This window comes from Ambystoma mexicanum, chromosome 14 (genome assembly GCF_040938575.1).
Source record: "Ambystoma mexicanum isolate Mex_15411 chromosome 14, UKY_AmexF1_1, whole genome shotgun sequence".
NCBI classification, from domain to species: domain Eukaryota; kingdom Metazoa; phylum Chordata; class Amphibia; order Caudata; family Ambystomatidae; genus Ambystoma; species Ambystoma mexicanum.
In genome coordinates this window covers 424835592-424851378 of record NC_090940.1, presented here as the reverse complement: position 1 = coordinate 424851378, position 15787 = coordinate 424835592, and the positions used below count along the sequence as shown (strand labels likewise).

The 15787-nt window shown below is 45.6% G+C and overlaps 1 protein-coding gene across 1 annotated transcript in view; it reads left to right on the top strand.

The window, feature by feature from the left end:
- ATG14 (autophagy related 14) overlaps positions 1 to 15787 on the top strand; it is a 1873818-nt gene that overhangs the window by 1281225 nt on the left and 576806 nt on the right. Inside the window, exon 7 of the mRNA XM_069637604.1 lies at positions 7773 to 7890. Within this exon, the coding sequence (XP_069493705.1) occupies positions 7773 to 7890 (118 nt within the window). The remainder of the gene's footprint in view (positions 1 to 7772; positions 7891 to 15787) is intronic.

The window sequence follows — 15787 nt, the reverse complement described above, 5'->3', positions numbered from 1 at the left end:
TCACTTTCTTGCATCCAGTACTGGGTAGCCGACCCTTTTTTTTTTTTTAACAATGTTTTCATTCATATTGACTATTCCAGTTCGTTTTATTACACACTCTTGCAGTGTTAACGCTACACAGCATTCACCCTGAAGTGCCACGTTGTTCCATTCGCTCTGACTGGGCTTATTGGTCTTCCCTAGCGACTTCAGTGTTACTCGCAAGAGAGAGCGAGACTGGGGGTGGGGAGAGCGAGACTGGGGGTGGGGAGAGCGAGACTGGGGGTGGGGAGAGCGAGACTGGGGGTGGGGAGAGCGAGACTGGGGGTGGGGAGAGCGAGACTGACTGAGGGAGGGAGAGCGAGACTGAGGGAGGGAGAGCGAGACTGAGGGAGGGAGAGCGAGACTGAGGGAGGGAGAGCGAGACTGAGGGAGGGAGAGCGAGACTGAGGGAGGGAGAGCGGGAGACTGGGAGACTGGGAGACTGGGGGAGGGAGAGCGGGAGACTGGGAGACGGGGAGGGAGAGCGGGAGACTGGGAGACGGGGAGGGAGAGCGGGAGACTGGGGGAGGGAGAGCGGGAGACTGGGGGAGGGAGAGCGGGAGACTGGGGGAGGGAGAGCGGGAGACTGGGGGGGAGGGAGAGAGGGATACTGGGGGAGGGAGAGAGGGAAACTGGGGGAGGGAGAAAGGGAGACTGGGAGAGGGAGACTGGGAGAGGGGACTGGGACAGGGAGAGGGGGACTGGGAGAGAGGGGGAGGGGGACTGGGAAGGGGAGAGACACGGACAGAGGGAGGGACATGTAGAGACACTGTGCCTCATCAGGAGTTGGGCGGAGCACAGGAATGCGGCAGTAATGTTATTACCGCCCCGCCCAATCGTGAGTTTGGTCGGAAAGTTGGAGGTAAAATTCTCCCCTTTCTTCCCATTTGGCGCTATTACCGCAGCACTAATTCCACCGGCGGTAATAGCGCTGTTACTGCCCCATAGAGTCCTATGGATTCTACAAAAAAAATGGCGAGTACAAAGTTCGGGATCCGGCGCTAATAGCGATGTACCCAGTTGTGGTAACGCTATTTGCGTTGACGGTATCCCAGCCCATTTACCACCAAGGACGCGATGAGGCCTACTGAGACACAGACACTGGGACACAGACACTGGGACAGAGGGAGGCATACCCACACAGAGCCAGCGAGAGATGGATGGGAGAGACAGATGGAGAGACAGATGGAGAGACAGATGGAGAGAGAGATAGAGAGACACTGTACACTCTGAAACCAAGAGTGAGGTTCACATTAGCATCTTGGAACCACGGGGGAAGGTTTACAGGTTTATCACACTGGCAAAAGAACACCATTTTATTTTAGTGTATTTGTAATGCACTGGGACAAAGACCCTGGGGCATGAGAGCGTAGACAGGGCAGCCAACAAGCAACACAAAAGGAAAATCATCAAGCATTGATCTTCATCTTAGAACATCAGGAGAGAATAGTGAAAAATGACCAGAAATAACCAAATAAATAACATTCTATGGTGTGGACATGATATAAAATCATGCTTAGTCCAGTACAATCTTTACATTTTTCATGGATGTAAAATTCCACCCCCCCTTTTTTTCTTTCTACAGTGTCTCAAAAAACAAGGAACATTTTTCTGCCCAAAACAAATAATAATTCAATCTTTGTTAGCCCTCAGACCTCAGTCCTTAACTGCACCCTACACAAAAGCCTCAAATCTTGAGCTCGGACACAAGTAGGACCTGCTCTACTCTGCAAACAGAACAAGACCTTGTTTCTCAGGGCTTCTCTGGTTTCATATCTCTCTGGGCTATCCACATTAATAATGACAAGTTTCCTATGATCACTAACCAACTTTCTAAGGTCAGGATCACAGATCTCGGGCATTTTTGATTTCTTTATGCAAAATGTATTTTTCAAAGGGAAAGTCAGCCATTCTATCTTGTAAGCAAGGCATGGTATAAAACAGTAAAACGGACACAAGTGAACACAGTTCAAGGGTGTTTTTTGAACTTCAATTGGGTTTGAAAAACTCCTATCTAATCGTAAATCTAAAGATGGGAACAATACAGAAAACATTGTGTCGGCCATGAGGTGGGCTGTTGATTGGGGTCAACAACTCATTAAGTAGAGACGTTACACTACTACATAGTGAAAAAGACGGTATCCTTGCATGAAAAGTTGGGATACATACAACAGGGAGTCAGGTACAACTCATAATAGTGAATGTATATTGGAACGCGGCACGACTGAATCTCCAAAGCTTCCAGCTCTTGTTGTCTGCAGCAATGAAAAAGATAATATTATTCCACAGTGTTGCAAATGTGATCCTAGGAGGCGATTTAAATGCCCAATATACATTAACACAGAGTAATGAATAGAACTTAAAATGGGCTAAAAAAACAAAGGTAGGATCCCAATGGGTAGATTATCTTAACTCATGGGAACTCTGCATGTTAAATGGTTCGGTTTTAGGTGACAGGCCAGCAAAACCAACCTGGTCACATGGTAACTCCTTCTCTACATTGGATTATTTCTTTGCCTCTGAAGTTATTCAAGCGAAGGACATTTCCATGGAAATTATATGGTGGGAAGGGAGCGATCACGCTCGTATCAAAATTTACATATCGGACATTATTAAAATTCGACCTGTCACATATGCCCATAATCGGACTCTGGGAAAAGGGAAAGCAATGATGGTAAAGTATAAGAGAGAGGGGAAGAGGTTAAATGATAAACTTTCATGCTTCCCCGCCACTGAATTAAAGGAAAACTGCAAACCTGAATGTTTTAAGAAATTTATCTCGGCTGTACATCCACCAAGTACAAGTGGACCTCGGAAAATAACCCATCATCAGCATACATTTGATGAAGAAACCTGGGAGCACAAAAAAGGTCTAAGAAGAGAAAGTAGACGACTGAGAAAGTTTATAAAAAACCGAACAACATTGCACAGAGGGTTACAGAAACTTGCAAGAGCCTATAATCAGTGGTCACGAGCAAGACATTTCCTGCTGCATCAACAAGATAATGAACAGATGCTCAAAGTTCTTTGTGAAGAAAATGCACACAATTTTTGGTCCATCATAAATAACTTGGGCAAGAAACCAAACAGTAACAGCAATCCATGCAATTTAGTCTCAGAAAAGAACTGGGTGGACTATCTTACAAACAATTTTAAAAACACATCAGAGATCCCAGGAGGGAAGAAGGAAGAAACACAATGGGACCTTAAATTTGATATTAAGCTAATAGAAGATCTAATCCAAAATGCTTCATCCTCAAAAGCAGCAGGCCCGAACGGACTAACCTACCAGGTTCTAAAAAACAACGTTAAAACCTGGGCGAACCTCTTATTCAATCTATATAATGAAATATTAGAGAACTGAATGTTCCCCTCTTCCTGGAAACAAGCTGTAATTATACCATTCTATAAGGGGCGAGACCGGTCTCTACCAGAGAACTACAGGCCAATCGCCCTCCTCGATATTGAAAGCAAAATATTCATGAGAATGATCATGATGGAGCTAGAGGACTGGGCAAAAGATTTAAAGATGGTCTCTAAATTTCAAACTGGGTTCAGAAAGGGTATGGCCACTACACTAAATGGGCTAACACTGTCCCTGCTGGTAGAACACTCAAAAGAGTTTGGGAAAGGCCCTATATATGGAGCGTGGATAGATTTATCCAGGGCGTTTGACTTAGTCAATACAGAACGCTTTTGGGAGAAGATGAGAAATTGGGGAGCACCGAAGGGTTTACTGTCAATACTAATCGAATTACATAAAGACACCTTTTTGATGGTACGATTAGATGAGGCCGGACATCTAAGTAACACCATTAATGTTGAACAAGGAGTGAGACAAGACTACTTGGGAGCACGATTCTTTTTCAACCAGTATCTGTCGGATCTAGGGCCTTTTTTGCAATCATGGGCAATGGCGAGCCCTAAACTACATACAACCAAGGTTTTCTGGCTCGCCTACGCGGACGATAGAGTCCTGATAGCCAGAACAGCGATAGGGCGGCAACATTTATTGAATGGCCTAAGCAAGTATACCAAAGCAAATGGTCTTCTAGTAAACCCAAAGAAGCACCCAAAAAAGCGTGTAAATTATACAAGCTGGTTTTTTTGAAGGCAAAGTGTTCCCGAGAATAGAAGAGCTAGTGTACTTGGGGTATGTGATACACGCTTCTCCATCAATTAATAAAATTGAAGAAGAAATAAGGATAAAAGTGGAAAAAGCAGTACCACAGATTAAAAAAATTCTACGGGAACTTTGTAAATTTTCGATTATACAGTTGGTAAAGTTCTACATCGCAAAAATAACCCCTGTGATACTATATGGCCTAGAGGCCAATCCAATGTTCTGGGAGATAGATTGGCAAAAAAGCAGAAGGTCAGATATGGAAAAGATCATTAGGCCAGCCAAACTGTCTGCCCATGTCGGCCCTAAGGTTCGAACTCGGGTTGAAATCCCTGGAGCAACAAGTAGATTGGAAATTGCTTTTACTTTATAGGCTGATAAAAGAACCACAAGAAAACTCGCTATATGAGGATATAAAACTCCAGATGTAAATGAAGAAGTCAAAGATACTTAAACATCTAGAAACAAAAATCCTTAGAATTTTGTTGGCAGAGGACATATCAATAGAAGTCTTGATGGCTAATCCTCTGAAAGCAAAAAAAGAAACAGGAACACTGGATTGGATTAGAACAGGGACAAAAACGAGACGCGTAAGGCCTACAAACAGCTTTCTCACAGTGGAGAAAAAGTTGGGATAATTGTCAAAATGCTTACAAAAACACCCAAATGGGGAGTCACAAAATAGATTTCTCAGGGGACATCTAAATCTAATCCATACAGGAGAAGTTTTAAGCATCCTCCGGGGACTACAACATAAAGCCGTTACCTTGTGTGAGACTTGTGCAGAACCATCCAAACAAAGCCTAAGTCGCTTGGTTCGAGAATGCGAAGGGACCTGGGATGTAAGAGTAAGCCATTTCTCTAAATTTGTGGACAACGTAGAATGGCTGACTTCAGAAAAGTTTTGGAACTTGCTGATTTCGGGACATAGTACTGCTATAACTATAGCAGTCGGTTAGGCCCTAGCAAAAATTGGACTGTTCTAACAGGAGACTGACACAATGCAGACATAAACCGAGGTGGAAGTAAAAGAGTTACGGGGGTTTTGAGGTCTGGTAATTATCTATGTCTTCATTTATTCGATAGGATTTAATGAACAGAACGGTAATAGCCAAGAGGCGGCGACTGTAGTCATCAAGGCGCGATTTGCCGGTTACTCTTTTTTCGTGTTGTTTTTTTTAATTATTTTTTTACATTTTTTTCCTTCTTTTTTTCTTTTCTTATTTTTCTTCTTCCTTATTTTCTTTCGTAATCTATACCCTGTACTCTTTTTCTCTGTGCAGTAATTGTCTGGTTAAATGTTATTCTTGTATGTACTTTTAACCAATTTAGCCTTTTATTTTTATGAAATGAAATGTTAATATTATTTTATTTGATAATAAGTTTTGAAATGTTGAATGATTGTTTTTTGTAAAGGTCAGAGTTGACCCAAACAAATAAAATAAAAATATAAAAATAAAAAGATGGGAGCAAGCTATGACCATTGAATAACGCTGTCCTAGTCGAGTCTGTCAAAATAAAAGGGCATATACCATATAAACCTATTGCCAATCCTTACTTCTAAATGCAAATATTGTGGAAACAATGTTGTGCAAAAGGAAGATGTTTACAAAATGATATGTCAGTATATTCGAGTCGTTGGCTTCCCTTGCCCACGTTTTCAGCACGAGACAAGGCAGCACACTCGAGCTTAGCACATTCTCTGGCTTCTCTAGCACCAACATGCAGTTCAAGACTTCAATATTAGGGCTTTCTGGGCCATAGTCTCTGACATTCAAAGTCTCTCATTTCAGAGGGCCTGATGCAACAGGACAAAACATTCAAGTTTCTTTCCTCTCAAGATTTTCACTTATACAACTTCTCAGGTGATTTACTTTTCACCCCGGGTCCCACTCCGCAGGGCCCAGACCAACTTTAGCACAAAACCTTCAATTGGTCTCCCTCTGCTGTGCTCGGACCAAATTCATGTACTTTTCCAAACATTCTCTACTTCATCAAAATCGAAGACTTAGGATTGTGCGCAGGATTTTGCTTGACCCTTTGCAGGACCACTTCGATTCATATTTGTTAATTCTCTTTCAATTGGTCTCCCTTTGCCGCACTCGGACCAAACAAATCTACTTTTGTCACTTCTCAGCTGGATACCTCACAGAGACCTTCGATTGAGCATCCTCGCGCTGCCGGACCACTCTGTCATAGGCTTGCTTTAAAGTTCAATCCCTCCTCAGCAGTTCAACTTTACTTTTATTTATTTGTTGTTTTTTGTACAGCGCTTATACACAAGTGAAGTGCTTCAAAACGCTTCAAGGCGGGAAGGGAGCAAGGGAATACAGTAGTCATTCTTAGGCCTTGAAGTTTCCGAATGATCTAACAAAAAGTAACTAGCGGACTAGGCCTGACGGCATTTCACCTATTGCAAGTGCATGAAGTGTTTCAGGCGCAACCAATCTAAGGAGGGAAGACAAAAGGGGGGACAAGGCAGAACTTACTATCCTAGTAAATTCGGGTTATGCAAGTGTACAGACAGACCTGCGAGGAAGGGGTGGAGGGGGTAAGAGCTCCCAGTCCAGGAGGGCCCTGGTTTAAGTGCAGAGAGGTTACACCTCTCATGGAGCGAATGCTACATGTGCAGTATTCTGAACATAGTGCAGAGGCCCAAACGCAAGTGCAAAGACTGGTGGGGTAACTTGGGACCTGTGAGGCTCTGAAGGTGAACCAGGCATCCAGTTAGTAAAAACTGAAGAGAGTTAGGAAGAGAAGGAGGAGTGAGGCAGGAGAGGAAGAGAGAAGGAGGAAGCGAAGAGGAAGTCTTCCTGCTGCATGATGGTACCTGGAGTCAGGATCCATAAGTGCGTGACATTAGGACTTGGACTTTGTTAGTTAGAAATAGACCAGTGTTCAAGCCTAGTTCTTAAAGTGGATGTTTCTAATAACTGCAACAAACAACTTACATACCATTTACATTGAGTGCTAAGATTACAAAGATGCTCAATTTGCATATCCTTGTCTAAGAGCAGTGATTTGTTTGTGGCAACACTCAACCCGATCCTTGTGCAGTTCACAATATTTGACCTACTTGCAAGTTACTTTGCAGTTTGTACAGCATGGGTCTATGTTATCAAGTCCGCATTAAAGTATGTGCAGGATGTGCAAATGGGCTCATGAGTCAGTAAATTGAGAGGTTTAATTTGATTCTTCTGGGGATAATGTTCTCAATTGACCGACACTTCTCAAAATAGGGTTGAACTTGAACACCCGCCACATTTTAGGTATGTTGGCTATCATGGCCTAGTAGGTGGGGTATGTATGAGTAGCTGATCATGGATGTATGTTTCTTTTTTGGCTTCTAGGGGCTTCCCAAACCACACCACCGTGTGCTCTATGCAACAATATTGTGTATTGATGAATAAAGTGTCTTTTCCTCTGTTTGATGTAGATATATACCTATTAGCTTCAAAGAGTGTATGAATTTGCATAATGTTCAAAATAACAGACAAACTTTGAACTGTAGTCCAGTTATAATAAAGTTGATTTATTTTTTATTTTTGGAGGCATAGTTGATCAATGGGGTCAACATAATGTGATAAAATCTAGTGTGATGTTTGCTGACATGTATTATTTCTTTTAGAAATGGAGCACAATAATCCTGCCTACACCATCAGTGCTGCATTATGCTTTGCAACCCAACTTGTTAACATATTATCTCATATACTTGACGTAAACCTTCCCAAGAAACTGTGTAACGGGCAAGTACTTTCACATCTGTTATCTAATGATCTGTCCTTTATTTGGTGTAAAGATATGAATTATTAAATTGTATGTTGTAAATCCAAAGGTGCAGAGTATTTTAGAATTGTTTTTCCACTTGTTTCATTTATCAAACAGATGGTTTGGTTCCATGTCTGTAAATATTGTTGTGCAGTTCTGTTTTTTTTAAAGGAAAATGCTAATTTGGATGGACATGTGTGTGGGTGGACCTCAGATTTCCTAAACCCAAAATAGGCCCACCTCTTAAGAAGTAATTGCACGTTTGTCCGTAAAGCAAGTTTATTGTACAAACAGTCAGGAGGGGCTAGATGATGCAGAAGAGTCAAACCAACCCGAGTCTCTGGGAACCACACAGAGATTTCACTTTATATACATTTTGCAACAGTTAACGCACCCCACCATATTTTGTTACAAAGTCATCCCCCCCTAAAATGATTGGTCAACCCTATGCAAATAAATTGAATCCCCCTCAGTTCCCACGCTTTCTTTGGATGAAACCACCACCCCCTTTCAACACACATTTGCATGATCTCATATTTACAGCACACCCCTTTTCGTAGGTCATGACATCACATAGTTACATCTTCGCACAACAATCCTAATTTACTACAAGTTTCAACTGCTCGGGGACCTCTAAACCCAAGCGTGATGCACATGGCTTTTCCAGGTGTACTTAAACAATACGAGGAAGGAGAGAAACAAACAAGTTTCCTTCAAGCTGCCGATCAGCATCTTATCCGCCCAGACTTGCTGCATCCTCATTTCATGCTACTTTTTAACCACTACCATTTCAGCACGCATGGCCTCTGGTCATTCCTCAGAACCTGCTCAAAACCCATAAACCCTGCCCTGATGCACCCCTTGCATCAGATTTATTACCCAGCTCCAAAATGACCCTGGCAGGTGGCCGGACTTCCCTGCTCACTGAATACCTGACTCCCATGTAGTTAAAAAGATTAGATCTCCTCTCCAAAATAGTACCAAATCGTAAAACCCTTGCACAGCCTCAGCTGACCATTTTGATTTTGGCCAAATGCAATTAACTGCCTTCCCCCGGCCTACACCCTCGATCAACCAGCGTCTCTAGTCGCACACAGTTTTTTGCCTCAACAGGTTTCTGCAGCGTACACAACCCCTAGCCATAAGGGTGCCTGCGTTATACAGATTTGTGTATTCACCATGTACCCCTTCTTCCCCCAACTGTCCCAAACACAGTTCCTTGCATGCATGTATGTCTGCGCATGTATGTTCCAAACTACTGATTCCCCTCACAGTGGTTTCCCTATCTGCAAATCTCCTTTCTCGCGTGAACATATGAAGCTCCTCGCTTCCCATCTATAGGCCGTACATGGTATGTCACACACCTACATCGTGTTCATATTGTATCAGCAGACTTGTCATTCTGTTTACACGCGCGTGCAAGTCTAAAATGTATCAACTATACACAAAGTAACACTAATAGTAACACTTGTCCCTTTCTCTTTAACTACACTAGAAACATGCTAATTTGCAACATCGCGCCAACATCGATGTCACCCCAGTCCCCAATACGGTTCACAATGCAAACCGCTCTTTCCCATTGAGATATTAACTGACCACCCCAACACATGCCATGAGAGTGTAAATAGAAGACCTGTTTGGCACATTCCCATCCTGGGATCCCTCGATCTAGATCCTTCATTTTTAGGCATCCAAGCTTGATTGTTACCCTACTAAACACATTTTTGTTTGTTTTCAAAGCTCTTCAACCAAACAAAATGATGGTCCCTCGTGGCCTTACATTGGTTGCCAGGATTAATAGCTCTCATGTGGTGTTCAGGCCCATAGCAAGAGTGCTTATGGATGGGGAGGCCTAGATGGATCAACTAGCAATAAGGCTTTAGCTGCTGTTCTAAACTGTTTAGACACTCAAAATAGCAGCAATATTGGATTGGGACATACCAGAATTCGAATCCAGCTTGCAGGGATGAAGCAGGGCCCGGACCAGTGCCAGTTTAGTATGAGCATTTATGCTAATTGAAAGAAATCAGTGCTCACATGTCACCTGCTGCCTTGCTGTTGGTGAGATATTCCACAAGTCTTTTGGTGAGGGCTTGGGAAAATCAAGTGTTCTTTATTCCTGACTCTGACTGTGCAAGTTGTGGCAGAGCAGTGAAGCTGCACTCTTGGAAGGGCAGAGCAGTGATAATGAAGTAAAGCTTTCACACATATCCTCACACCCGAAAGGAAGGTCTACACAACAGATAACACACTTTATATAAATTTGCGCATGAGGTAATATCCACATTATTCACATTAACAGGTAAGTAATATAACATTACAAAGAAGGTATTAAAAACAGTAGTGTCTCTAAATGTTGCAGTCCACAATATAAACCAGTATTCAACACAGCTTTACAGGTAGGTAAAACTTTATTTTTTAAAGTTTAGTGTTGGTAGAAAGTTTGTCCATAGTCTTTACAGGGTCAAAGTGAGTAGGGCGCTCCTGGTTATAGGAAAAACAGTTATAGGTTTCCAGGATAACCGAGCTGATGAGAAGGCAATCTTCAGGCTGACCAGGATGGAGGGAGCCCACCAAAGTGTTCCATGTGTTTTTACCCCCTATTTTCCATCCCCAAATGTTACACTTTTTATTATTGTGATAGTTTTTAAATGCAGAGCATTGTGAGAGGTACCCCTTGCAAATACCCCGTTATTAACCCCCAACCCCACCTCTAAAAACCATTATCTCCAAACGTAGGATCTTTAACTTTTTTAAAGTTCTGTATTGTAGATGAATTTCTTGACTGAGTATCATGCACTGAAAAATGGAGGACTGCAGGCAGAGCCCACAGGCAAAGAAAAACAGGACCACTAAGATATGACCCATTCTGCTGGGGCGCATCAGTGAAGTCCAGGAGCTGGTTCTGCAGAGAGGAGTGCAACATCAGGATTTAGCTTTGGACACTACACCAGTTCTGGGTCTGCAAGCGGAGCCCTTGAAGATGGATGGGACAAATGATGCCAACAAGGTTGGCCATTCCCACCTGATGACTGACACAGCAGCAGCAAGGGCCTACATTAAATGACCCTTTGGAGCAGATACAAGGATGTGCCAGTCTACCCTTGGATGGTGGACGGCGTGATGAATCCTAACGATCCCAGGGAAAAGCAGACACTTCCTAACCTTGCGAGTGGTGTACTGCGGGAGGATCACCTCGGAGGAGACAAGGCTAGGGGTGATGAGGAGATCCTGTGTGATGAGACACGGTATATGTCCTTTGAAAGGGAACAGCTTTCCAAATTGCCAAAAAAGGTAATGGATTATTGTCATTATAATGTATCTGAACCATACATAAAATATGTGGCTCTAGGCACAAAAACATGAAACCTTAAAACCTTTCAAGGTGCCTCAGGATAAAAACCTTCCTTACTACCAAAGGTATAAGGTAAAAGGATCTAGCAAGATTTCCTTAAGCGACTGCCTTCCTCTGCCTTCCTCTGAAACTACAAATTCTATAAATAACTTTAAGGGATTGAAATCTACCCTTAAAAATCAGAAGTTATTTAAAAGAATTAAATTTGTTGTTGGTTATGCGAGTCCCTTAAACACTGGGACGACTAAGAGGGCTGAAGACGTATGTTGCAGCAGTAGTCGGGCAATTAAGCCTAACAGCCCACACCTGAAAGATCCTGGGAGGCATGAAAGTCCCCTTCAGTTGCAGACAATCAGAAGTAGCTGGAACTGTGACTGGAATGCATTCTGTAGTATTAGAAGCAGAAAGAAGAAGGGTACAGAGCTGGAAAACCAAGCAGAAGTGGGAGAACCAGATGGACGCCGGAACGTGGATAGAGCAGATTTCACCTGCTTGTTCTGCGAGGGTCCTGTTCCTTCATCTCCCCCAAACTCTGAAGTGCAGTGGCTGTGCAGTGGAAAGCGTGCCGGAAGGCTGTCTTTCCCCATGTGAGCCTGATGGTGTGGTTGTCGTGCAGGGAATGTGCCTGCGACCGAGGCAACGAGGAGCTGTTGTCAAGTTGTGGGTCTCGGCAGCGAGAGGGGCTACTTAAACCAGTGGCCGGACCGGAGACACCTTCAGTGAGGAAGGGTGTGGGTCCCTGTGAAGCCAGAAGTAGTAGAAGTTGTGGCAGGAGTCATGGAAGTTGTGCGACCCGCAGAACAAGGATTACAGAAAACCGATGAGTGAAGTTTGGCGTTCTGATTCCTTGCGCAAGCATTGCTGGCAACAGTATCCAGTTTCCTATTCACTCATGTATTGTAGCGCTCACCTGATTCCCGCAGAGGCGCCGGTCTTGACTGGGTGAATGCCGTATCTTCAAAGGTGATGTGTAACACACGGTTGGCTCTTTGGGCTGGACCTCTGTGCACTGTATGTCTGATTCGAAGAGTAAGATGTCTGCAGATAGAAAATATGGGATTAATGAACTGGGGTTATTGGGTGCCTCTCTCCTCTTCCCTTTCTCTTCTCCTGTAGAACCCCAAAGGTTAACGCCCTCACCTTAGGTAAGTGAACGCCGAGCTCTCCATCTGCCTCGGGGCAGGGTGCCGTAACCAGTTTCTTCACTGGATAAGGGTGCAGGCCTCTTGACCTCAGAGGACTGCTGTCCGTCGTTAACTGCACGAACGGTAAGTTCTGGGCACTTCAAATGTCTTAAAAGTCTTTTGTAATGATATCTCTTGTTTTGCAGGGTTCCGGCGATGGCGGATGGCGGGCTGATGAGAGTTGAGGATCGAACCCGCGTGAGGAATAGAAGCGCCTGGAAGCACGTAAGTAAGCGCTTGTAGCCTGCTTCACGATGCGCACTAACTGTCCCTTTTATCTTGCAGGTACAAGTTCGGAGCTTTAGAGAAGCTGAAGGGTGCTGGAATACCCACTGGATTCGGCATGGGAAGGAGTAATGGCACGTGAGTAATAAAGTTGCCCAATGTCTTTAAACGCACCTTCTTTTGTCTTTCAGATGCCGGAATGCAGCGCGAGGCGTTGGTGACAGCCGATGGACCAGGTAAGAGATGCGCTGCCACTGAAGACCGTAGTGCTAACCTGTTCTTTCTTTGTCTTTACAGGTGCTGCTGAAGACTGGATTCCAGGATGGTAAGCCTTTGTTCCCTTAGGCCCAGGATCAGAAGCAGAAGACACGATGAGCGTTCTGCTGCAGAGAATGCAGAATAACACAAAGCAAGATTCATCCATCGGGTGTGGTTTAAATAGCCTCCTGTAGTGCTTAGGTGTCTCCTTCCACAGCCACGCCTAGGTAAGAAAAGAGTTCCTGCTCTCCAGAAGAGTTCCAGTGTTCTGAACCTAGGGAGTGGCTCCTGCCCCACCCAACAGGAAAAGTAGTCTCAAACAGAAGAGGATCAGGGGTTCAACTGGCAGGTAAGTAAGCAGCATGGTCTGCTGCAGGTAAGTCCACCCAAGCATTATGAGCCCGGCGCTTCCAGCGCTGGGACTGGGCATCTTTATGAGCCTGGTGCCACTGGCGCCAGGACAGGGTCCAAAAGGTCCCAATTGGGACTGGCTGGCACTCGGAACCGGGGTTATGGGTCTGCGTCCAAGGGAGTCGGGCAAGTACTGATCTTTTGGAAGCAGAGATCATGACATGTATAGTCAGAAGCGAGTTGAAGTTGTTTGTTGAAGCATTAATAAGGGAACAATAGAAAAGTAGCACTTGCATGTATCTGGTAATTCCCATTTATTTGCGTGAGGAGCAAACTCTGTGGAAACCATTGTCAAACCCTTAAAAGACTGTAAACTTTATAAAGAAGTGGTTGCGAGTCTCTCATAATGAAGAGTAAACGTTATGAAGACCATTGCTGAACATTCAGGGGCCGATTCATGGAACAAATGTGCACCGAAAATCTTGGCACAAGCCGGCGCAAGCGTGAAAAAGCAAGCACATGTGCACGCGTGCGATTTATGGAAGGGCCTATGCGTGTTCACTGCGGGATGTGCGCCAAATCCGAGCGTGGCGCGCACGGGCACACACGTCACAGCAACATCCCGGACGCTGTGCGTGACTCTCACAGGGAAAGTGTACAACATCGGCGCATACACCAAAAAGGGGGCGGGGCACGGGGCGTAACATGCGGAATGGGGAACAACGCGTGAAACACACCACCCCAGGTAAGATACAACGCTGCCCATATTGCAACCAGGGGCATCGTGGAGCGCACATTCGGAGTGCTCAAGTCACGCTTCCGCTCCCTTGACCGCTCTGGCGTCCAGCTACTATATGCACCCCCAGTAGTGTGCAGGATCATTGTGGCAGCATGTGTCCTGCACAATGTTGCAACACGGCAGGGTGTACAGGTGGACATGGTGGTGCCCGTGGTCGTCGAGGGACTCTCTCGAGGCTCCACCTCCGAGGAAGTCGTCGACGCCATCGGCGCCCAGGCTGTCGAAGGACATGTTCGGGGCTCTGCCCTTGAGGCCTGTGTCAACGCCGGCGAAGTTGTCGGCGCCTCGCTCGATGTCGACGCTGATTCCGTTGACGCCTTTCGGGGCTGCTTTGTCGGAGGTTCCCCGTGGCATGGTGCAACCCCCCAGAAAGTCTCTGGCCAAGGCTAAGGATGTCTTGTACCTTTTTCTGTGCCCTCTTTGCAACCTCTGGATTTTATTTCTGAGGAAGGTTTGGTGCCTGAGGAGGTGCCGGACGAGATTTTGTCTGGTCACAGCCAGATTGAAGACCTGCGTCAGTCACTGCACAACGCCAGTGGTCTGGACACCTCTCCGGAGGTGGAGTTCTGTTGGCCTGAGCCTGGCACCCATGCAGAGTCCTCGTACCGACGCCTTATGTCAAGGGTCACATATTACTTGGGGTGGTCTGCGCCACCTGTGGATTTTCTGCAGGATGACTTGACGGACATCCTCGATCAAGGTCCTCCAACTGACCCGGTACTGCCTTTCCATATGGCTTTGCAAAGAAAGGTGGCTGCAGCTTGGACTGCTCACGAGAGTCTGCCGGCAGTAAGTAAGTCTTTGCTGTGAAAATACCGTCCAGCCAGTAGTGACCCCTGCTACTTGATCACGCACCCCACTCCGGAGAGTTTGGTGGTGCAGACGGCCACGGCCCCAGCAAAGCAGGCGCCGTAACCTACCATCCCTCCTGATAGAGACGACAAGCGTTTTGATGGCTGGGCGAGGAAAGTGTTTTCTTCAGGGGGTATGGCTTTACAGGCAGCCAACTCCGTGTCTGCCTTGTCGCGTTTCACGCACACTCTGTAGAACTGTATTTCATTGGCGGCTGAACATATTCCCGAAGGGGAGGAACGGGATGGTTTTCTTGCTATCGTACAGGATGGTAAGGATGCTATGTGTGAGTCCGTTCAGTCTGGTCTGGACATGGCGGATTGTGTCAGCCGGTCCATGGCGGCGAGCACCGTTATACGCAGGTTTGCGTGGTTGCAGAAGTCGGGGTTTGCTCCTGATGTGCAGGCCTGGCTCCTCAGCATGCCCTTTGATGGTGAACATTTTTTTGGCAGCAAGGCTGACGAGAGCCTTGAAAGGTTGCAGACCTCCAAAGCTGCAGCAAAGTCATTGAGCGCTGCAGTTCGCCAACCTCCGCCTTTTCGTCCAAGGGGACAGCAATGGAGGGGAGGTTCCTTTCGGTATTACTCAACCTTTAGTAAATCGAGAGGACCTGCAAGTCAAAGGGGCCACCGTAGGAGTGCCAGAGGTGGAAAATGGGGTACTCGAGGTGCCAAGGCCGCTCGGGAAGTTGCCTCTTTGCCCTCAGGCACTGCCGCAGCTGCTTCAGCTCAGTCATGAGGCCATGTCCCATGGTTCGCCGGTTGGGGGAAGGCTGGCGCAGCATCTTGTAGAGTGGCGTGCCATTACTTCAGATGTGTGGGTTCTGGAGATCATAGCCCACAGCTACTGTC